This window comes from Pelophylax lessonae, assembly GCF_965119305.1.
Source record: "Pelophylax lessonae genome assembly, chromosome: 5".
Classification (NCBI taxonomy): Eukaryota; Metazoa; Chordata; class Amphibia; order Anura; family Ranidae; genus Pelophylax; species Pelophylax lessonae.
Genome location: NC_138772.1, coordinates 118,465,713 through 118,490,222, shown reverse-complemented (window position 1 = coordinate 118,490,222; position 24,510 = coordinate 118,465,713). Strand labels below are relative to the sequence as shown.

General features: G+C 42.8%; 2 protein-coding genes across 3 annotated transcripts in view; one reads left to right on the top strand and one right to left on the bottom strand.

The window, feature by feature from the left end:
• The window catches only part of LOC309555881 (mitogen-activated protein kinase kinase kinase 3-like), a 256,846-nt gene extending 240,686 nt beyond the window's left edge, over positions 1-16,160 (bottom strand). For both annotated transcript variants that reach the window (XM_082258052.1, XM_082258053.1), the window contains exon 1: positions 15,818-16,160. In XM_082258052.1, the coding sequence (XP_082114178.1) occupies positions 15,818-15,874 (57 nt within the window). In that variant the 5' untranslated portion in view covers positions 15,875-16,160. The remainder of the gene's footprint in view (positions 1-15,817) is intronic.
• Positions 1-24,510, top strand: part of LOC309555883 (cryptochrome DASH) — a 327,950-nt gene that overhangs the window by 231,382 nt on the left and 72,058 nt on the right. The window lies entirely within an intron of this gene.

Genomic DNA, 24,510 nt, shown 5'->3' with positions numbered 1-24,510 from the left:
GCACTTTCATAGGGATATGGTGTCAAGGCATCGTCCGCACCACCAAATGCCCAATTTTTAAGCATCCTTTACTTCTATTCAAAGTCAAGAGACAACACTATTCATCCAAAACATCTCTAATCTTGTTCACTCTGCACTACCTTGTGGCCCCTACCCCTAACCCTCAATGTATCCGTGCATATATGTCTGTTTCTTGTGAGATTTCAAGTTAAAGTGCACCAAACACCATTTTACATGAAATAAAGTGCAATTACATACATCTTTGGACTTCTTGAAACATTTGGTAATAAAAGCCCCATTGTGGAAATACACCCGTTAATTATATGCACATTTAAAGAGACAGCACCTTTTTCCAAAAAAACCTCTAATCTTGTTCCCAGTGCACTGCATTATGTCCCCATCATACACATTGGCTGAGCCGTTGATTAGGAGCAAAAGAAAGGTGCGGTTAAGCAAAAAAGTCATTTTTGAAGGTTTGGTATGCTGTAATTCTGGTTCTGGACATGCTACAGAGCTGAAACTTCACAGGTACAACTTTTAGACCCCCCAGACACTAAATCCAAAGAAATCTCTTTTTTTTTTTTTTTTTTTTAATTTTTTCAATAATTGGCTATCTATCAAAAACGACAATTTTTAAGAACTTTTTTTTGTGTGATTAATAGTCCCTGGGGCATGACCCAGAACCCTAGGCACTTTTTAGGGGCATTTATTGGGTTTTAGGGCTTAAAAATGGTGTTTTTTGATTACAGAAGTTCGGGTCCCATTGATTTCAATGGGGTTCTGAAATCCGAACCGAACTTTCGTGAAGTTCGGGTGTTCTGGTCGAACCGAACTTTTCAAAAGTTCGATCATCCCTAGTCTCTACTAGCTTTTCACATAGAGATCTTGCTTTTTTTTTGCACACAGAAAGACTTTATTTACCTGTTAAATCACATTCCAGGGTGGATAAAAAAACAATGATTTTTTTTTTTAATTGTTTGCTTTTTCTATTTTTCTAATTTTCTTTTTCTATTTTATATTTAAATCAGTTTTATTTTATTTTTTTTTTCATTTTTCAAAATAATTTCTTTTTAAACGCTTTTGGAGTAAAAATCTATCAAAAGATAGTTTTCTATTTAAGATAAATTAATAATTAAATTTATTCAGCATGAAATGGGGCTTAGTTATTTGGCATGAGGCTGTATATTCTGCAATATTTACATCTTTGGTAAACTCATTCAATTGATTTAAGTTCTGTAAGCTGAGATAACATGCACTGCATTGCTGCATTCACACAATTTCACAGTAAACATAAGATAAAACAGTTCAGGAATATTCCTTCATCCCATTGTTTTGCAAATCTATGTACACTACAAACTGTATGATTGAATTAGTTCTAATATCGCTGTTTTACTAACCTCAGAGATTATTATTGTAAAATAGGAAACCTTCACTTTTTTTTTTTTTTTGCAAATATGAAAGATTCTAAGTACCAGCAAGAATAAGTCCTTACATTTAAAGAGCAGCTGTCATTTCAGATCCTCTACTGACCTGCTGCCGCCACATCCCTCACCTTGTTCTGAGGCATCACCAGCCGTCCCATTTAGGAGCCCTTTCACACTTGTGCGACCTAAAAGTCACATGATTTGCCGTGATTTTACCGCGATCTAGACTTGAAGCAAAGTCTATATAAAAAGATTATAGCAATGTGACTTTGAGGCAGCTTCAGGGGATGCCTGGGTAATCTTCTTGTATTGCCAGATCTGAATCACATCAATTAGGATGAGACTTAAGGCTCGTACACACTTCACGAAAATCAGACGAAATATCCTCCGATTTTTCTCTCTCATGCTTAGCGGTCATAACCGTTTTTAGTTGACAGTGCATAATGTTCACGAAATTTCTCGTCCGATTTTTTTTTTTTTTTTGGGACGTTTGTACCTAGACTTTCAGGTCATCAGCAACTTCAGATCACGCGCGGTCCTTCGTATCCGATTTTTCACGGACGTACTGCATACACATTAAACGAAAATTGGTCGTGCTGGGGATGGACGTTAAAAATTTTGGTGTTTGTCCCTCCGTTTTTGTCTCGTTAAAAATGTCGACATCGGCTGCTTACTAGTGTGTACCCCACTCATGCGCACTGCAGCTAAAAAAAAAGAAAAAGAAAAGAGAGCTGCTTTTACAGGCATCTGAGGTTTTACTGCTTGTGCTTTTTTGTGTTCTTGTGCTATTGAGCTCCTTTGTACTCCTTGGAGCTTCTTTCAGCATAAGCATTTTTTTTTTTCACAAGCCCTCTTTAAAAAGGAGCTCCAGATCCCCCTCCCCCCCACTAAAAAATGTAAAGTCAGCAGCTACAAATACTGTAGCTGCTGACTTTTACTATTAGGACACTTACCTGTCCAGAGATCCCACAATGTGAGCACTCCAGACGATTTTTCAATCTTCAGCAGCTTCACAACCGACTCCCTACTGCGCATGCACGAAGCGCGCTGCACTTTCTGAATGGCCCGGCGACGGTGAAAGGAGGAGGGGGGCTGAACTCCCGGGAAGTCTCCAGGAAGTGGGGATGGGTACCTGTCAAAAACAGGTACCCGCTACCCCCGAAAGGTGCCAAATGTGGCAGTGGAGGGGGGGGGGGGAGGAAGCAAACAAGTGGAGCTCCGCTTTAAAGTTTACTGGCACAAGTTGGATAGAAGTGGCCTTGAAGTAGTACGGGGAACTTTTATAACTTCGGTAGTGCTGAATTAAGACAGCTCTCATTGACTAACATTGGATTTCTCTTCTCTTTTTCACTCAGTTGTGACATGACACCACCCATATTGCAAGACCTTACTCGTTTATCAAATTAAAATGTATTAAACAATTTTGCTCGTCTTGTAAAACACTCGCAGACCAAGTTACTCACAATCTAAGGTTTTAGTGTCCATTCACATTGATCCGACTTGTCAGGCGACTTGTCAGCCTGACAAGTCGCGGTCCTCACGCTCCCACTGTGTAGTACAGGAGCCGTTCTAATAGGAACGACACAAGTCGCTCCGACTTAGAAAAAGGGTCCTGTACTACTTCGGGGCGACCTGGAGGCGACTTGCATAGACATTCATGTTATGAAGTCCGTGCAAGTCTCGCTGCACACGACTTCACAGGTCGCCCCCTAAGTCGGAGCGACCTAATGTGAATGGGGGCTTATTGTAATTCCAATTTAATTCTATGTAGTAACATTACAAAATGTGAAATGTATCCAAGAGGGAGTGAAGTGAATACATATGCACAGAGCACTCACATACAACCCTGGCCGGCCCTGAGATGCTAAGGCCAAATGCACGCAGGACATTTTGCTATCTCTCCTAGATGCTTTTCCTCCTGGCAACAGCATTTTGGCAGAAAAAAAACGATTGACCCTTTTAAATGCGTGTTAAGTGCTTCAGCATTAATGCATTCATTGGCCAAAATAATAACTTATTCTGCCCATTGAAATTAAAGCTCAAGCGGTAAACGAGCCTAGCGTTAACACACATTTAGGCGCGTTTACGTGCGTCAAGCATTTTTTCTGCCAAAACACTGCTGCTCCTGGACACCCTATAGGGTTTTTTTTCTGTCTCTAAACGCCTATGTGTGCATGGACACGTAGGTTAACATACAGAGGCATTTAGAGGCAGAAAAAAAAGACAGACACCCCTAACAGCCACATCCAGTGTGCATGAGGCCTTACAATGTCTGTTATGCAATTAAAAGTGTTAATTTATACACACTCTATAGTATATGTGGCCTGCCAAGCTATCTCACGTGGCTCTCACACCTCTCCTGCAACTGCAGCACCCCCTTTGTCTCAGCAGTTGGCAACAGAGAGGAGGCAAGAACTGCTCTGCCAGATCCTGTTCTTCTCTGTGTCACCATGGAGAGGCTAATCTCTACCCCCCTCCTCTCTTAGCAGTCGGCAGCAGAGAGGAGGACAGGACTCCTCCTACAGATCCTGCACTCTTCAGTGCAGCCTCAGCACCCACTCGTCCCTGCCTCCCTGGTCTCAGTATTCAGCACCTGACTTCAGCCCTCCTCTGGTCCTCCTCCAGTACCCACATTTTCTGCTTCCCATCTCCACCTCCAGCTTTTCCCTGGCAGCAGCACAAGGTAAGGGGGGGGGGGGGGGGGTGCACTGTGATGTATGACAGGATAGGAGACTCTTGGGGTGGGGGTTCTGGACATTTGCTTATAGCGTTGTCAGTTTAAGCAGCGCTTTACCTACATATTGTACATTCACATCCATCTCTGCCCTCAAGCAGCTTACAATCTAAGGTCCCGAACTCATATTCATATATACACATACTAGGGCCAATTTAGAGAGGAACCAATTAACCTACAAGCATGTCTTTGGAGTGTGGGAGGAAACCAGAGAACCCAGAGGAAAGCCACGCAGGCCCAGGGAGAACATGCAAACTCTGTGTAGGTAGGGCCGTGGTTGGGATTCTAACCAAGGACCCCAGTGCTACTTGGCAGAAGTACTAACCACTTGGCCACTGTGCTGCCCATACTTATTACAAGAATAATACAATTCTAAGCCAGTTGAAAAGGAGGGTCGCACACCGCTGGTATCATCCACAAGAAACTTTATTGAAAACTGATAAGACAGAACACAATGGCAGAACCATGTTCTGTCTGAGCAATCTCCAATAAAGTTTCTTGTGGAGGATACCAGCTGTGTGCGACCCTCTTTTTTTACACTTGCATCATCTGCTACAGAAGTGGCAGTAGGTTCCATGCAAGTCTGCATCAGTTCTTCACACCTGAAGTCATTACTAAAACCAGTAATAAATCGGGGCAGAGTTCATTTTTAATATGATAAAGAGTACTGTAGATACATTTATGTAGTCTTAGTGTTGGTTCACACTATGGCGATCCAACTTCGGGGGCGACTAGTGAAGTCGCTGTGCACCGCGACCTTGGCGTGACTTGCACGTCAAAAGTAGTGCAGGAACTATTTTCTAAGTCGGAGCGACTTTAATCGCTCCTATTAGAACGGTTCCCATAGCACTGAATGGACCGCGACTTGTCAGGCGGCCAAGTCGCCTGACAAGTCGCGATAGTGTGAACCGGGACTTACAAATACAACCAGCCCTCTGAGGGCAACCATAATACTGATGCAGCTCGCAATGAAATCGATTTTGACACTCCTGATCTAGAGCCAACCTGGTGGTATTTTTAGATGCTACATATATAAGTCCCTTGCAGACTGGGCGTCCAATCCCGATGTCTTTGTGTGCCCACGAAGCACGGGTGCGGTGTCCAGCCCCGGTGCCTGCAGCTCATCAAAGTCTATGACAGGTTGAACTATGCTGTGACCCTACATGCATCAAGGGAGATTTACTAAAACTGTGCATAGAAACCAATCCACTGCCAGACAAAAAATTATCCTCGGGAGGGTCAGTTTATAGGGGAATGGGATTATGTGATACCCAGACAATGTAAGTAATGAAAGGTGAAAATATATACATTTTTGTTAAACAAAACATTAAAAAGGAGAAATACTCCCAAACAATCAGTGAAAAAAGGTTGTTTATACATATATCAATTCGGTAAGAACAAACACAACTTGTATACCCTACACAGCATGCAGCAATATTGTTAATCTGGTATGAAACACACTTCCACTGGTTTTATGCCCCTTTCACACAGGCGATCCGATCCGCCCGTCAGTTTTTCAGGCAGACCTGATCGGATGCTCCATGCATCCCTATAGGGCAGCAGGTGTCAGCAGAGACATCTCCGCTAACACCCGCTGCTATCCAATCCGATCCGTGAAATCCGGACGCATGGAAACCCTATTTTCCATCCGTCTGGAGGATCAGATCGGATGAGAACGGACAGGCGGTCCGTTTTCATCCGATCTCCCCATAGAGGACAGCGGAGATCTGACAGCTCTGTCTCTGCACACAGAGCGGAGACGGAGCCGTCACCCGCCTGCTCAGTGCGGATCGGCAGTTTGATCCCCCGCTGAGCAGAACGGACTCCGTCGAGCTGTGCGCCCGTGTGAAAGGGGCCTTATTGTCAAAGCCTAATTGAACAAGCTGAAGTTAGAAGCTAATTGGCTACCATGCACAGCTGCACCAGATTCTGAATGCACCAGTTTTAGTAAATTTCCCCCATAGGGCCCTATACACAAGTACCACTCAGTATAGTATCCAGCCGCAGCATATTTTAGCATGTCATAGACTTTGACCGTCTGCAGGCACCAGGGCTGGACGGGACACCTTTACCTTCTGGGTGCACGAAAAATTTGGGATTGCATGCGCAGGGGCTAGTGTGCATGTTGCCGGATTCTCTATAAGGTAACTTACACTTGCAGCATAATGTTGACAAGCCATGACACATGAGTGATTGTATGGTGTTTGTTCATACACAAGCCTAATGTGCGGTTATGTAGAATCCACTTTATTATATAAGAGCTCAATATGTCAGAACTGCCAGTATTTACTCTAAGGGATTGTCAGTGTTATCAGGGGAGAACTTTCCTGACCGATATGGAAGAACAAACCTAAAACAACCACAACCAGGAAATACCATGGCACAGAGTGACATTCCAAGGAAATCAGTGGACCCAATACAACGCCATGGCCTTTATATTGGATAAGACATTCGGGGACAGCCATGTCAGAACTTCATTAACAGCTTCCGGACTGCCCGCCGCACATTTACTGCGGCAGGCTGGCCCTCCTGCGTGAACAGACGTAGCCCTACATTAGTCGCGCGCTTGTTGCTGGGGGCAAACGCAAGCCGCCGGTTGAGCGCTCCAACCCCCACTAGGCAGCAGGGATGCTGATACACGGGACCGGCGGCCGCGACTGCCACCGGGCACCCGCTATCGCTCCCCGCTGAAAGAGGACGGTCAGCTATTGTAAACACAGCTGACCGTTCTTCTCTCTGAAATGATCACAGAGCGCCTGTGATCCTTCTATATAGGATCACAGGTCTCTATGGTCATTTCCCAAGCCTCTCCCCCCACAGTTAGTAAACACTCCCCTAGGCTCACATTTATACCTTTGATCACCCAATGGGTTAACCCCTTCCCTGCCAATGTAATTATTACAGTAACAGTGCATATTTTTATCACTGATTACTGGTCCCCCCAAAAGTTTCAAAAATATCAGTTAGGGATCCGATCTGTCCGCAGCAATGTCGCAGTCCTGCTAAAAATCGCAGATCGCCGTCATTACTAGTAGAAAAAAATAAATAAATAAAAGTGACATAAATCTTTCCCCTAGTTTGTAGACACAATAACTTTTGAGCAAACCAATCAAAATACGCTTATTGCAGTTTTGTTTTACCAAAAATATGTAGCAGAAAACAAATTGGCCTAAAATGATGAAATTTTTGATTTTTAAATTTAGTTTTTTGTTATATAGCAGAATGTGAAAAATATTGTTGTTTTTTTTCAGAATTGTCACTTTTTTTTGTTTATGACGCAAAAAATAAAAATTGCACAGGTGATTGAATACCACCAAAAGAAAGCCATATTTGTGGGGAAGAAAATGATACAAATTTTATTTGGGTACAGCGTCGCACGATCAGGCAATTGTCAGTTAAAATAACGCAGTGCCTGGTCATTAAGGGGGCAAATCCTTCCGGTCCAGGACTGGTTAAAGTGGTTGTTACCCTAAAGAAAATAAAATGGATCCTGTTGCCTTAAAGCATTTTATACAGGACAGTGCTTATGCTGTGTATTTGGCCCTTTGTATCACCTGAAATACCTGGCTGATCCTGCCTGGTTTTGCCCTCCCCCCTGTAAACTGACCACGGTTTATGATGGCTGCGGAGCCCTGATACCGTGGTCAGTTTATGTGCCTCCGTCATCCACTGTCTCTCCTCTGTTCCCCTCCTCCCCTGCCTGTCAGCTGCGTCAATGCCGATCGCTCCCCTCCTGCTGCAAAAATGAATGTTTTTTTTCCTAAAATTCCTCATGTTATATTACAGTTTGTGTCCCAGTGTATGTGATTTATAAAAATAAATGCTGCTTCATATCTAGTTTGAGGGCTCAGCGCTCACGTGAGCGCCCGCAGCTCTCCTCCCCTCCTCCTGGCTGACGCCAGCTGGATATTCTCAGCCCTGATCCCTGTAGCTGTTGGATCAGGGAAGACAGGGTCGGGCGGTCACGTGACCCCCGAGGGGCGCTCTGAAATTAGGGCATACGGGCATTATTGAGGAACAGATTGGCATGATTGAGGCACAGATGGGCATTATTGAGGAACAGATTGGCATAATTGAGGCATGGATGGGCATCATTGAGGCAGGGATGGGCATGATTGAGGCACGGACGGGCATGATTAAACCATTACTGAGGCACGATTGAGGCAAATTTTTCCATGAATTGGCACCTGAACCAGACCCAAAAATGCACCTAACCCTTTTCAAATTCACACCGCAGCCGCCCCAGACATGTGTGAATCGTCTCCATTGAAAGCCGGTCACACTTACATGTTATGTGAATCAGATGCGGTCTAAAACGCATCCAATTCACAATTATGTGAAGCCAGCCTTAAACTGATTCAGAACTGTAATGGGGAGTAGAGAGAAAGAATCTGTCTTTGCTGCACCATCATCGCCAATCTTTTATTTTTTTACCACAGTTTACTTCTCATTCAGAGGGGTACTGAGGCCTGCAGACCGTGAATGCCTTCAGGGTCATTCACTCGCAGTCACACAACTGTCCCCAAGTTGGGACAAGCGGCTGTGTCCATGCAGGGGCTGCCTACAAGTAGCACCTGGCAGATTTGATCTAAATGCCATCCTTCATGACGTGCCATGCATGATTTATCTTCATTTGCCATTTTGTACCTAAAATATGCTGTGACTCATTCTGTTCTATAATTATTGTGATATTGGATGTACCTTCCAGTTTAGTATTACTATTTCCTTTCTGTAAAACTTTCTTGCTGAAGTACGCAATAAAGTTTAACTTAAAAAAAAAAAAAAAAATAATAATAACAATCTGCCAGGGCACCACAACATAGGAAAAGAAAAAAAAAGGAAACCTCCCTTTTTGTGAAAACGCAGGGCACCATGGCCTCTTTCACACCAGTGGACCGATTAAGTCGGCCTGTCCGTTCTTCAGGAGGATCCGATTGGGCCTCCCATTGTCCTCTATGGGGCACCTGTGCATCCCACTGGGATTTGTTACCAACAGGCCTAACGGCCCATATGCATGTAGCCTCCTTCAATGTAATATTGCTGGATAGGGCACAGGAAAACCATCCAGTGCCTGACCTACGTATGTGGTGACACCCTGAAGACATATAATTGGTATATTTTATTGCACTGATTGCTGCCAGCTCCAATCTTACTTAATCCTGACACCACCCAGGGATCCTTCCTCTAAGTCATCCCGCTGCTCCTAGTCACATTTCAGAAACCGGTTTGCACGCCAACAATTCAGTCAAAGACCACAAAATAATGGAAATGCACTTATTACAATAAAAGTAAATGTCCAATCAAAAATCTCCAAATCATTTTTTTTTTCAAAAGTGTTACTAAACCCAGATCCTGCATTCACTATATCTGGTCCCCCACACTACACAGAACATGGAAATGCAATTATTTTAGTAAATATAAACTGCTAAATAAATTTTCTCATCAGCTGTATATAGCAGTCTTGTGACTTCTATCAGTGTCAGGTTAAAGCTTGTAGGAGGAGTATTCATTCTCCTCTGACCGTCCTATGAGGCTGCATGACCCCTGACCCTCTGTCTGGACAGTGCTGATTGACCCTGTGCTGATCACATGCACCCTCCCAAGTAAAAAAAAAAAAATCTAGCACTACATATCAAACTGAGCGTGTACAGAGTGCCCCAAAGGCTCTGTACTGTCAGGAGATGGATTGGGGACTGAGGAAGAAGGGGAGGATCAGTAAAGACAGGATCAAACAGCCTTTTTACACAATGCAGAGGATTAACTCTTTAGGTTCCATAGTGAGTATAACAAGCATGCTTTACTGCATATACAGACTGATTTTACTGTTGTGGGTTTAGTAATACTTTAATTGAGCGGGAAAGGGTTTGAACTCTCGGTTGTGTTTGACTGATATCCAGGGTTTCCCCCATAATTTTGGAATCATTCGCACATTTTCCACACTGGATAAATGCCAGCAACTGCTAGGGTACATAGCAATGAATTGTTTTCCATTTGCCCCATGCACACTGGAGTGTAGCCAGAATATGCGGTAAGCTTCACTAAAATGCAAGCATTTAAAGGGATATTAAACACACTCTGTTAAATGTACATTGTCCCTTCTATTTTAGTATGGGAATGATGGCACTGTCATTTATTTATTTTTTTTAGACATCCAAGTACCTTTTTTCTAAACTATATACAGCTGACACATGAACCAGATCTTTCCCAGCCTGTCTTCAGGGAAACATAAGCAGGAGGAGCTTCTAGCCCTCAGCTGCTGGTCACATGTTCAAAATAATAATAATAAAAAAAAAAAAAAGCCTTTGGAATACAGAGTAAAAATAAATATTATCAATAAACTGTTTACATTGTCATGCAAATATATTCTTGAAATTAGAGCTGCGCGAATAATTGTTAAAAAAAACCACGATCACGATTCAACACCCCTCATGATCTTAATCCGGTATTTCCACGATTCATGCAGTGCAGAGCCGTTCTCTGCTCACTCACAGCTGTCAAAAAAAAAAAAAAAAGAGCCTCCAGCAAATGTTTATCAACATTGCTCAGCGCTGGGAGATAACTATAAACAAAGTATCCCCGAAAGATGAACTTCGGTCTGTAAGGCCCCCTTTCACACGGGCTTTCTCAGGCAGACCTGATCGGATCCTCCATGCAGCCCTATGGAGCGGCAGATGTCATCTCCGCTGACACCCGCTGCTATCCGATCCAATCCTGTCCGTGAAATCCGGACGGATGGAAACCCTATTTTCCATCCATCTGGAGGATCGGATCGGATAGGATCAGATGAAAATGGACAGACGGTCCGTTCTCATCCGACCTCCCCATAGAGGAGAGTGGGGATCTGACACCTCCATCGCACACAGAGCGGATAGACCAGGCATGTCCAACCTGCGGCCCGAGGGCCGCATGCGGCCCAGAACCGCAGGCAATGCGGCCCACTGCCCCCTGAAAATTTTCTATTTTTTTGCTGGAGAGGAAGGAAGTCGGGTCGGGGGCACGGTCACAGCAGCTTTCAACTGTAGGCAGAGGCTGCCTCGGAGGGGAGGGGGGGGGTTTAGGGGGGGCGAGCATGTGCAGTGTTTTTGACTCCTACCACCATGACCACTCCAAATCACTGAAGTGGTCATGGTGGTTAGAGTGTTCCTGTATGATATCTCAGAAGAAGTAAACCTCTGTATACTGATTCCATTTCATTTTATCATCCTCTAGTTGTGTTAAATTAGTGCGGGGGGCGCGGCATTTTATTACTTATATACCTTAACTATAGTATATATTAAATATGCGGCCCGAGAAAATTTCTCTACACTCATTGTGGCCCAGAGAAGCCAAAAAGGTTGGACACCCATGGGATAGACGGAGCTGTCATCCGCTTGCTCAGCAGGGATCGACAGATCGATCCCCTGCTGAGCAGATCGGACTCCGTCGGGGGCACCGCCCCTGTGAAAGCAGCCTAAGGCTCCATTCACACCTGAGCGTATCATTTTCAGGCGTTTTTTTTAGACGATTTTTTGCAGGTGTTTGGAGGCACGCATTAACATCCAACAAAAACGCTTGCAATCTGCTACAAAAGAGGCTCATGTACTTTTTTGAGCTTCAGGCGTTTTGCTTTAGGCAACAAAATGTTCAGATTTGAACAGGACCGTTGAAATGAATAGGATTTTGCTTGTTGGGCGTTTTGCGACTTCAGAGATGAGTGTTTTATGAGCTGAAAAACACTCAGGTGCCACCACAGCTGCAAAATCCCTAGCTAAATTGGGGACATGAACAGAAGGTGGCGATAGAGAGCAGCAGGATCAACCAGGTTTTTTTGCAGAATACAGAAAAAGAATCTCATAGTGACTGAGTGACTATGAACAGCATGTAATATACCATTGATTGAGTTTTTTATGATGTGGGTTTAGAGACACTTTAAGGCAGGGTTTCCTAACCACTGAACCCCAGGGTTCCTCCAGAGCTTGCTAGGGGTTCCTTGAGCCATTTCTGCCTCTTAGATAAGGAACTGCTTGCATGGGGATGTACGGAACACCTACAGGGGCATATAGTTATGTACGTCCCATGTGAATGAGGCCTCAATCTCCTCAGTGGGGACACAGACAGCAATTAAGACCTGACAGAGGTCCTAACCCTTCCACATTCTACCAAATTAAATGATGCTTCAAAGCATAACTCTAGGCAAAACCTATTTTCAGTTTTGGTTGGAATAGAGAAGGTTTAGACCCTTTGTAACAGTTTTATTACTGTCTGTAGAATTATTCTCTCTCTCTCTCTATCTGTGACTGCTGAAAACCAGAAAGAAAGGGAGGGGAAATCCAACTTTTCAGAGTTGTCCCAAAAGCAAACAGGCAAGGGGGACACGTGTTCCAAGAGAACATCCCTGGTATAGGAAGTGAAAGGAAACGTCAGCAATGGTACACAGAGAGCAAACAAACTGTCAGGGATTTTAACCCTTCACTATTTTGACTATACATAGAATTTAACCCCTTAAAGTATAACTAATGGTGAAACTGTTTTTTTCTTGTGGTTAGAGTGGAGAGGGATTAGAACATCTCTCAGGCTTTTATTGCTGTCTGTGTCCTCTCTATTTGTCCTGTTTACTGTTATCATCAAAAGTGAAAGTAAAAAAAAAAATCCCAAGATTTTGGTTGTCACCAGAACAGTAATAGAGGGGAAATCTGCTGTTGGGAACACTTAGCAATCCCTCACTTTGGAGGGATTTCCACACACTTCCTGTTTGGCTATAGGACAGGAAGTGAAGGGAAATCTCTGCGATGGGACACAGATGGCAGAAAAAAAAAATCTGACAGGGGTTATAATCCTCCCTTACTCTATCCAAAACAGGAAAAAAAGTGTTGCCTTTATTTTTACTCTTACACTGGCTGTGCATATATATATTTATATATAACTGGTGTTCCCTGTCACTGACCATGCCGGGTCACGGTTTACAAATGGGAGCAATCGTATGACTGGGAAGTGCGTATCTTTTAAAGGGCCAGCACCTGTCGGGTGTAAGGGGTTAATTCTTTGGGATGGAAAGCTGTGTGGAAGTGTTTGACGTTGCTAGAAATCTGTATGTATGAGAGTTGCTAGGAAGGAGTACACAGGCCGGCAGAGGAACAGCAGCTGCAAATCGATGCAAATGTTTTGAAACACAAAGTAAAAAGTTTTACAGGCAGTTCAGTATTATGATCCCCCTCCCCCAGACTTCCCTGCTCTGTGCAGTATCTTGATTCCCCCCTCACCCAGACTTCCCTGCTCTGTGCGGTATTGTGATCCCCCTCCCCCAGACTTTTTCTGCTCTGTGCAGCATTGTGATCTCCCTGACTTTTCCTGCTCTGTGCGGTCATCTGGAAGCTCCCACAGCCCAGTGATAATGTATATGGTGTAAATCCATTCCTGGGGCAGAGAGTATAGTGACAGGAAATGGAACATGGCCACTGTGACAACACAGCACTGGTAATCCTCCCTGCTGCCAGGTACATCGCACTGCACATTGATCACCGCACTGCACATTGATCACCGCACTGCACACTGATCACTGAACTGTACACTGATCACTGCACTGCACACTGATCACTGCACTGCACACTGATCACCGCACTGCACACTGATCACCGCACTGCACACTGATCACCGCATTGCACACTGATCCCTGCACTGCACACTGATCACCGCATTGCACACTAATCCATGCACTGCACACTGATCACCGCATTGCACACTGACCCCTGCACTGCACACTGATCAACGCATTGCACACTGACCGCTGCACTGCACACTGATCAACGCATTGCACACTAATCCCTGCACTGCACACTGATCACTGCACACTGATAACTGAACTGTACACTGATCACTGCACTGCACACTGATCATCGCATTGCACACTGATCCCCGCACTGCACACTGATCACCGCACTGCACACTGATCACCGCATTGCACACTGATCCCTGCACTGCACACTGATAACTGAACTGTACACTGATCCCTGCACTGCACACTGATCACTGCACACTGATAACTGAACTGTATACCGATCAATTCACTGTACACTAATCACCCCACTGTACACTGATCCCTGCACTGCACACTGATAACTGAACTGTACACTGATCACTGCACTGCGCACTGATCACTGCACTGCACACTGATCCCTGCACTGCACACTGATAACTGAACTGTACACTGATCACTGCACTGCGCACTGATCACTGCACTGCACACTGATCCCTGCACTGCACACTGATAACTGAACTGTACACTGATCACTGCACTGCGCACTGATCACTGCACTGCACACTGATCCCTGCACTGCGCACTGATCACTGCACTGCACACTGATCCCTGCACTGCACACTGATCCCTGCACTGCGCACTGATCACTGCACTGCACACTGATCCCTGCACTGCACACTGATAACTGCACTGTACACCGATCACTGCACTGTACACTAATCACCGCACTGCACACTGATCCCTGCACTGCACACTGATCACTGCACACTGAACTGTACACTGATCACTGAACTGCACACTGATCACCGCACTGCACACTGATCACTGAACTGTACACTGATCACCGCACTGCACACTGATCACCGCATTGCACACTGATCCCTGCACTGCACACTGATCACCGCATTGCACACTAATCCATGCACTGCACACTGATCACCGCATTGCACACTGACCCCTGCACTGCACACTGATCACCGCATTGCACACTGGCCGCTGCACTGCACACTGATCAACGCATTGCACACTAATCCCTGCACTGCACACTGATCACTGCACACTGATAACTGAACTGTACACTGATCACTGCACTGCACACTGATCATCGCATTGCACACTGATCCCCGCACTGCACACTGATCACCGCATTGCACACTGATCCCTGCACTGCACACTGATCACCGCATTGCACACTGACCCCTGCACTGCACACTGATCACCGCATTGCACACTGACCCCTGCACTGCACACTGATCAACGCATTGCACACTAATCCCTGCACTGCACACTGATCACTGCACACTGATAACTGAACTGTACACTGATCACTGCACTGCACACTGATCATCGCATTGCACACTGATCCCCGCACTGCACACTGATCACCGCACTGCACACTGATCACCGCATTGCACACTGATCCCTGCACTGCACACTGATAACTGAACTGTACACTGATCCCTGCACTGCACACTGATCACTGCACACTGATAACTGAACTGTATACCGATCAATTCACTGTACACTAATCACCCCACTGTACACTGATCCCTGCACTGCACACTGATAACTGAACTGTACACTGATCACTGCACTGCGCACTGATCACTGCACTGCACACTGATCCCTGCACTGCACACTGATAACTGAACTGTACACTGATCACTGCACTGCGCACTGATCACTGCACTGCACACTGATCCCTGCACTGCACACTGATAACTGAACTGTACACTGATCACTGCACTGCACACTGATCACTGCACACTGAACTGTACACTGATCACTGAACTGTACACTGACCCCCCCCCCCCCCCCCCCCCTATCTGTGTGCCACAACAAGAAGAGAACCACAACTGCTGCCTGCTGTGCCCAGTGTCAGTGCCGGATATCGGCGGAGTACAGCGCACACTCTGCACTACTTACCCTGACTTGTTCCTCCTCCTCGCCCCCCAATACTCCGGCACCCCCCGGGGTGATCATACATCCACATCAAGACTCCTCCGGCCGCTGGCAGCCCATTCCGGGACTTCTCCTCCCAGGCAGGGAACTATTCCTCCGACACCGAGCTTCTCCTACACAACTCCGAGATCACATCAGGAGACCACAACACTGCAATCCGATCCACTTCCCACAACACTGCAATCCGATCCACTTCCCACAACACTGCCACCAACACAGAGATCCTCTGCAGCAACCCGATCACCGATCATCAGCTGAAGAAGAAGAAGAAGTGTGATGTCAGCAATCTCCCCCACAGCAGGAAACTGGGAGCACAGCACACTAACACTGCTCCACCGCGACACACAGCGGTCATTTCCTGGTAATACACCTCCTTCACCATCTACTGCCATAATAATAGGAAAAATAGAATATTATTCACAAACTAACCAACACTGTGCAAATACATATTTACTAATGAAATAATAATAATAATAATTCTTATTTTTATTTACAAATTAACAGATATTGTGCATTTACATATTAGGTAATGAAGTGATAGTTTACAAAAAAAGAATAAAATATTATTATTATTATTATTTTCACAGAGTAACCAACAGACTTGTATAAAGTACTCGAAATTTCTACTTGAGTAAAAGTACAAGTACTCGATCAAAAAGTGACTTGAGTAGAAGTGGAAGTGCTCGCAGAAAAAGTTACTTAAGTGGAAGTACTAAAGTATTGAACATTTTTTTAAAAAGTATTGCAAGTAGTTTTTTCAAAAAATTTGCTACTTAAGTACTAAAAGTAAAAAGTACCAGTAGTTTTGAAAAAAAAATTCTACTCAAGTACTGAAAGTAGAAGTAGAAGTACTGTGTTATGTAGTTATTAAAGAAAGAAGTCAAAAGCTTGAACATCATATTGTTTTTTTATCATTTCAAATGATTTATTCAAATAATTAACCTGTGTTTGTTAGTAGTTTCTTGATGCACTTTAAGCGCTGTAGCACCATTTATTTGTTTGTTTCATATTTTCTTTTTATTGGAAAGATTTGGTATAGCAGCTTTTATTATACACAGCCTTTATTTTCGTATGCGCTGATTTACAAATGACATTATACACATTTTTGTGCGCTTTATGCAACCTGCCATCTACTGTTCTGGCAGTGGTAATTCTTTTAAAAGTAACGAGTAACTATGCAGCACAAAAAAAAAAATATTGGAGTAGAAGTATTGAAATCATTGAAAAAATGTAGTGAAGTAAAAGTGGAAGTAGGAGAAAAAAATTCTACTCTAAGAAAGTACAGATACCGCATTTCGGTACTTAAGTACAGTACTTAAGTAGTTCTACTTTGTTACTATACATCTCTGGTAACCAATACAGTGCAGGTACATAGTGGATAATAAAATAGGAGTTTACAAAATATTATTCATCATCATAATTATTATTATTCACAAAGTAACCAACACCGCGCAGATTTTATATTTGGTATTGAAATAAAAATTTACAAAAATAAATAAATAAATAAAATAAATACATATTTACATATTGGGTAATGAAGTAATGGCTTACAAAATAATAATAATAATAATAAAATATTGTTATTACTATTATTATTATTTTTATTATTATTCACAAACGTATTCAAAAACTTTGCAATTACTTAGTGGGCAATGAGAGGGGTTTTTGAAAGGCTTTACAAAAAAATAAAATAATATTAATAATAATAATAACTATTTTAACAAAGTAATCAACACAATGCATGGACATAGTGGGCAATAAAATAGGAGTTTACAAAATAATAATCATCATCATAATTATTATTATGATGATTAGTATTAGTCACAAACTAACCAACACTGTGAAGCTACATATTTGGTAATGAAATAAGAATTTATACAAAAAAATTTAAATAATAATAATTATTATTATTATTCACAAAGTAACCAATATTGTGCATTTACATATTGGGTAATAAAGTAAGCGTTTACATAAAAAATATATAACAATATAATAATAATAGGTATTATTATTACTATTGTTCATAAGGTAACCGATATTGTGCATTTACATAATAGGTAATGAAGTAAAGGTTTACAAAATAATAATCATTAAATATTATTATTATTCACAAAGTAGCCAGCACTGTGCAATTACATAGTGGGGGTTTACAAGATTCCTGCACTGCACAGTTTCCTACAGATTTTGGCTATTGTCAGTAAATTAGCACTCACTGAATTATTATTTTTTTATTTGGAACTAAAGTTTTTTTTCATGTTGGATAGTAACTGAGGGTTATAACCCTTGCCAGTTATTTATTTATTTATTTTTTTACCCTCTGTGTCCCATTGACGAGATTTCCCTTCACTTAGTGTCCCACAGTCAAAAGTAGATATGAGAGGAAATCCTTTCAAAGGGGATAATTTACTAAAATGGTGACAACCCAAATTTGGGATTTTCTTTTACTTGGTAATAATAGTAAACAGTACAAATAGGGATTATTCACATGTGTTTAGGCCTCATTTAGGCTCCACTCACACCTGAGCGTATCGTTTTTCAGGCCTTTTTTAGGGCGTTTTTTTGCAGGTGTTTGGAGGCAGGCATTGACATCTACTTGACATCTACTTACAATGCTTGTAATCTGCCAAAAAAGAAGCTCGTGTACTTTTTTGAGCTTCAGACGTTTTGCTTGAGGTGACAAAACGCTCATATGTGAACAGGGGCCATTGAAATGATTAGGATTTTGCTTGTTTGGCATTTGAAACTTCAGAGAGGAGCTGAAATATACTCAGGTGTGAACAGGACCTTATGCCTCATAACTACCTTTCAATGCCTGCCATAATGGTACCCACACAGTGCAGTACACACAGGTGCTGCGGCGATGTGTTGTTTAACTTAGGCAGCATGTTGTTTTTAGGAGGCCACTTATGAGGAACCTCCATTCATTTCCACACCGTAACCACACTCTAACGCACCTATAGCATTTTACGGTGTGTCAGTGAAGCATTTCTAAGATGTTAGCTGGGTGCTGGGGGAGAGACAGTGGAGTTTCCTGTATCCCAGAATGCACTGGGAATATAAAGGGGAACTAGGAAGAAGCAGCTCCAGCCACTTCCTGTTTGTACCAAGCAGCTGTGTGGTAACACCTTTTTCAAAATCTTATTTTCAAATTGTAATGCTTCTATTAGCACATTTCCCGTCCTAGGGTGAGGGTCACAACGTTCACATACTGTACTATATCCACAGAGGAGCGGTTGTCATTCTAGGACAGGTAGTGTCTAATAACTACCAACCTTTTCAAGGGTTCTAGGAGGAATATTGAAGTGAAGTTTTTTATATGAAGTGAAGCCTTTTTTGCCATATTTAATATACATATATCTAACTTCTCGCTGAAAATTCCTCATTCCAAGAAAAATATCCTCATGGGAATATCCAATTGCAAGTATCCCACCACCTTCGGTTTCACCAATTTATTATGTCATCCTTCATCCTATTGGGTCTCATCTTTCAGCCTTTTAATTTTAATATATATTTTTTCGTCTGGAACTGCATTTGTTTTTACCCATAAAATATGGGATCAAACCCAGAAACACAAAGTCAGGAGCAATATGGACTTATATCTATGGATGGACTTGTATAGAGGACCTCCTCTTACAAAGTTTTTATAATTTTAAATTTTTAGTAATTAAAAACTTTTTTGTACGATTTTTATCTCACCGATATTATTGTTACATGTATGGGCACTTTTTATAATATTTTTTATATTTCTATTATTTATCGCACAGACACTTGGGCCCACTATTAAATATAAAGAAGTCAACATTATCACTTAATCACTGTATCACTTAAACTATTTATTCACATATTTTACAAGTTTTATCGGAAGCACTGATTATCGGCTCACTCCGATCAAATCAGACACATCACTGGTTCGCACAATATGGCACAAAACATAATGTATTTTAACATATTATAGTGTTTTAATATGTGGAGTTGTATTCTAAGTTTTAAATAAAATGTATGTTTATGTATACGGCACACGCAGCAAATAGGGAGTTCACATGATGAGTTATACTGTTCAGGCTGCGGTATGGGTGCACCAAGATGGCCGCCGTGTCCGGCCTCAAATTGGTACACTAAGATGGCGCCGACCCAGCCTATAAAAAGACCGGGAGTAGCGATAGATGGCACGCTCCAGATGACGTCGTACGACGAAACGCGTAGGGCGTGGTTTGCGTACGTCAGTACGTCACTTCCGGGAACGGTGGTTTGAGCCGGTGGAACGCGGAAGCGACCCGGCGAACACCTCAAGCTGATAGTGAACTCCCTAAATGTGAGTGGATGCTACGTTGTTTCACCCTAACAAGTATATACTACGCAATGGAGGCTTATTTTCTGTTCTAGTGACCAGGGAGTGCTGAGCCACCTTCCTAAGAGTGCGGTAAGCAACGGTGCAATCGGTGGTACACCCACTGGCGCCAAACTTTGTTATAGCACGCTATCAATAGCACTCAGCACTTTATATGTACACATGTGATTTTATATGGTACACTGAGCACAGCCCATGCGAATGTATTAAAAGTTTTTTAGCACGCAGCACTTTGGTTCAAGCACTATATGCACTTTTTATATGAATTATACGGTTTATGGAATTACACAGACATAATATTTATGTGGTAGCGCCGGTCCCAACATCACTTGCACTTTTTTACCATTCTACTACCTCAGTGGTAGGTTGGGGGCAGCTTACACCACCATTTTTTGGTCCAAATAAGTCCAAAAAAAGTACTGAAACTCCATAGCGCTGGTATTTAAACCCTTTACATAGCATAGCATTTAGGGGATAGCAGAGAGGTAGTGATTGGCAGAATATAAAAAAGAAGAACATGGTATGGGAATAATATTTGGAGTGCACAGCGAAAACGTGGGCATGGGTACATTGCTTTGATTACTGGTTATAGCTTAACCACTTTACCACCGGAGGATTTTGCTGTCTTACGTCCAGGCCACTTTTTGTGATTCGGCACTGTGCAACTTTAACTGACAATTGCGCGGACATGCAACGCAGTACCGAAATGAAATTTACGTCCTTTTTTCCCCCACAAATAGAGCTTTCTTTTGGTGGTATTTGATCACCTGTGCGATTTTTACTTTTTGCGCTATAAACAAAAAAAGAGCGACAATTTTGAAAAAATAACAATATTTTTCACATTTTTATATATGAAATCCCCCCCCCCCCCAAAAAAAAATGTAAAAATCAAAATTTTTTATCATTTTAGGCCAATTTGTTTTCTGCTACATATTTTTGGTAAAAAAAAATCGCAATAAGCGTATTTTGATTGGTTTCCGCAAAAGTTATTGCGTTTACTAACTAAGGGAAAGATTTCTGTCATTTTTGGTGTTTTTTTTTAACGAGTAATGGCGGCGATCTGCGATTTTTTTTGTGGGACTGCAACATTGCGGAGGACAGATCGGACCCTTGACTGATATTTTTGACACTTTTGGGGGTACCAGTGACATTACTACAGTAATCAGTGCTATAAATATGAACTGTTACTGTAAAAATGACACTGGCAGGGAAGGGGTTCATTTTATTGTAGAGGGAGGAATTAATGTATGCCTGGTGCTTACTGACATGTGTGGGGGGAGGTGACTGAGTGACACAGGGACAGATCGCAGCGGTGATCGCCTCTGCTCCTCCCCTGCCCCGACTCCCGCTGTGACTGCATACAGCAGGAGCGAGCCTCCGGCGGCGCGCGCACGCCGCCGAGAGAGGAAAAATGTCTGGCGACGTACGTCTACGTCGCCAGACGTTATCGAGCCACTTTGCCACAGTAGAGCTCTAGTGAGCAGTGCGGAAGTGGTTAAAGGGATGTGGTTTGTCTGAGCCCACTCACAGTATACCCTGCACATGTTTGCCTCAGTCCTACCTACAAAATATTCTGTAATTACTATGCCATAGACACGTCTTTCAGACACACATAAACATCAGGACAAATCATTTTTAAAAAAGCTTCCATTACATAAACTCTTCGTCTGAGCCTACCTTATAGATAGAAGATCACTAGGGGGCGACTTCACAGTCAGGATTATGACTTTTACATATTACCTCTTTAGACCTTAGATTATCTCCCCTTCCAAAAATTGCCCTTTCTCACCTCAGCATTCAATACCTGGTGCAGGTTTAACCTGATACAGACCAGTACTTTTATTGTTTTATTTTTATTTTATTTTATTTATTAGGGACTATTATATTTTTATTGCTATTCTGAGTCTTATAATGTTTTTTTTTGCTGGTATGGGGTGTGTATTGTACTATGTAAAGGATTGCCGTGGGTGTATACAAAAATAAATTGATTTGATATATTTTATGTGTTTTTAAGATACAGTATCTCACAAAAGTGAGTACACCCCTCACATTTTTGCAAATGTTTTATTATATCTTTTCATGTGACAACACTGAAGAAATGACACTTTGCTACAATGTAAAGTAGTGAGTGTACAGCTTGTATAACAGTGTAAATTTGCTGTCCCCTCAAAATAACTCAACACACAGTCATTAATGTCTAAACCGCTGGCGACAAAAGTGAGTACACCCCTAAGTTAAAATGTCCAAATTGGGCCCAATTAGCCATTTTCCCTCCCCGGTGTCATGTGACACTTTAGTGTTACAAGGTCTCAGGTGGGAATGGAGAGCAGATGTGGTAAATTTGGAGTTAACGCTCTCACTCTCTCATACTGGTCACTGGAAGTTCAACATTGCACCTCATGGAAAATTACTCTCTGAGGATCCGAAAAAAAGAATTGTTGCTCTACATAAAGATGGCCTAGGCTATAAGAAGATTGCCAAGACCCTAAAACTGAGCAGCAGCACGGTGGCAAGACCATACAGAGGTTTAACAGGACAGGTTCCACTCAGAACAGGCCTTGCCATGGTCGACCAAAGAAGGTGAGTGCACATGCCCAGCATCATATGCAGAGGTTGTTTTTGTGAAGTAGATGTATGAGTGCTGCCAGCATTGCTGCAGAGGTTAAAGGGGAGGGGGGGGGGGTCAGCCTGTCAGTGCTCAGACCATACGCCGCACACTGCATCAAATTGGTCAGCATAGCTGTCGTCCCTGAAGAAGCCTCTTCTAAAGAAAACCCGCAAACAGTTTGCTGAAGACAAGCAGACTAAGGACATGGATTACTGGAACCATGACTTGTGGTCTGATGAGACAGAGATAAACTAATTTGGTTCAGATGGTGTCAAGCGTGTGTGGTGGCAACTAGGTGAGGAGTGCAAAGACAAGTGTGTCTTGCCTACAGTCAAGCATGGTGGTGGGAGTGTCATGGTCTGGGGCTGCATGAGTGCTGCCGGTACTGGGGAGCTACAGTTCATTGAGGGAACCATGAATCCCAACATGTACTGTGACATACTGAAGCAGAGCATGATCCCCTCACTTTGGAGACTGGATCACAGGGCAGTATTCTAACATGATAATGATCCCAAGTGCACATCCAAGACAACTACTGCCTTGCTATAGAAGCTGAGAGTAAAGGTGACGGACTGGCCAAGCATGTCTCCAGACCTAAACCCTATTGAGCATCTGTGGGGCATCCTAAAACAGAAGGTAGAGGAGCGCAAGGTCTCTAACAACCACCAGCTCCGTGATATCATCATGGAGGAGTTGAAGAGGACTCCAGTGGCAATCTGTGAAGCTCTGGTGAACTCCATGCCCAAGAGTGTTAAGACAGTGCTGGAAAATAATGGTTGCCACACAAAATATTGACACTTTGGGCCCAATTTGGACATTTCCACTCAGGGGTGTACTCACTTTTGTTGCAAGCGGTTTAGACATTAATGGCTGTGTGTTGAGTTATTTTGAGGGGACAGCAAATTTACACTGTTATACAAGCTGTACACTCACTACTTTACATTGTAGCAAAGTGTCATTTCTTCAGTGTTGTCACATGAAAAGGTATAATGAAATATTTACAAAAATGTGAGGGGTGTACTCACTTTTGTGAGATACTATATATTTGCCTTTTGGGCTGGCTCTTTTTTTTTAGCTATTATTATAGTGAGGATTTAAATACAAGCAATTTGGGTATATACCTTGAGATCACCAGTATACGGCATTGTGACCTCGGGTGTCCTTAGATATGTTTCTATTTGGCCACTAGAGGTCTCTTTTGGCTGTATTGACAATGACACAGGCAACTAAAAGAGGGCAAGAAGCCTCTGTGTCCACAGTGAAAAATGGTAGCCACGGACATGGTGCATCCTCTGCAGGCGGGGCACGCTTGTCCTTTTTTTCTGGTGCTGGCCATGTTATTGAGCCACAACATGTATCTGTTGCACTCATTACTATACCATCATCTCTCTCAGTGCAGGTTTTTGAGAAGTCATGAGGTACAGTAGGGGTAGAGATCCCAGATGAGGAGCAAGGTGAAGTATTCTTTTTTTTATGATGTTGGTCTTTCCGGTGCTGTTTTTTTTAAATGTTTTTTTATCTGTATTTCCAGGAGCTGACAATACATTACAGCCGCGAGCAAGTTTAAATTACATTTTTTCCTTTAGAAATGCCAATATTGCTGCAGCAGGCTACAAACATCGCACAAATGCGCCACTTTACATGCACATTAAGGGGACGATATTTAAAGGAATTTTTAATTATTCTTGTTTCACTTTAAAT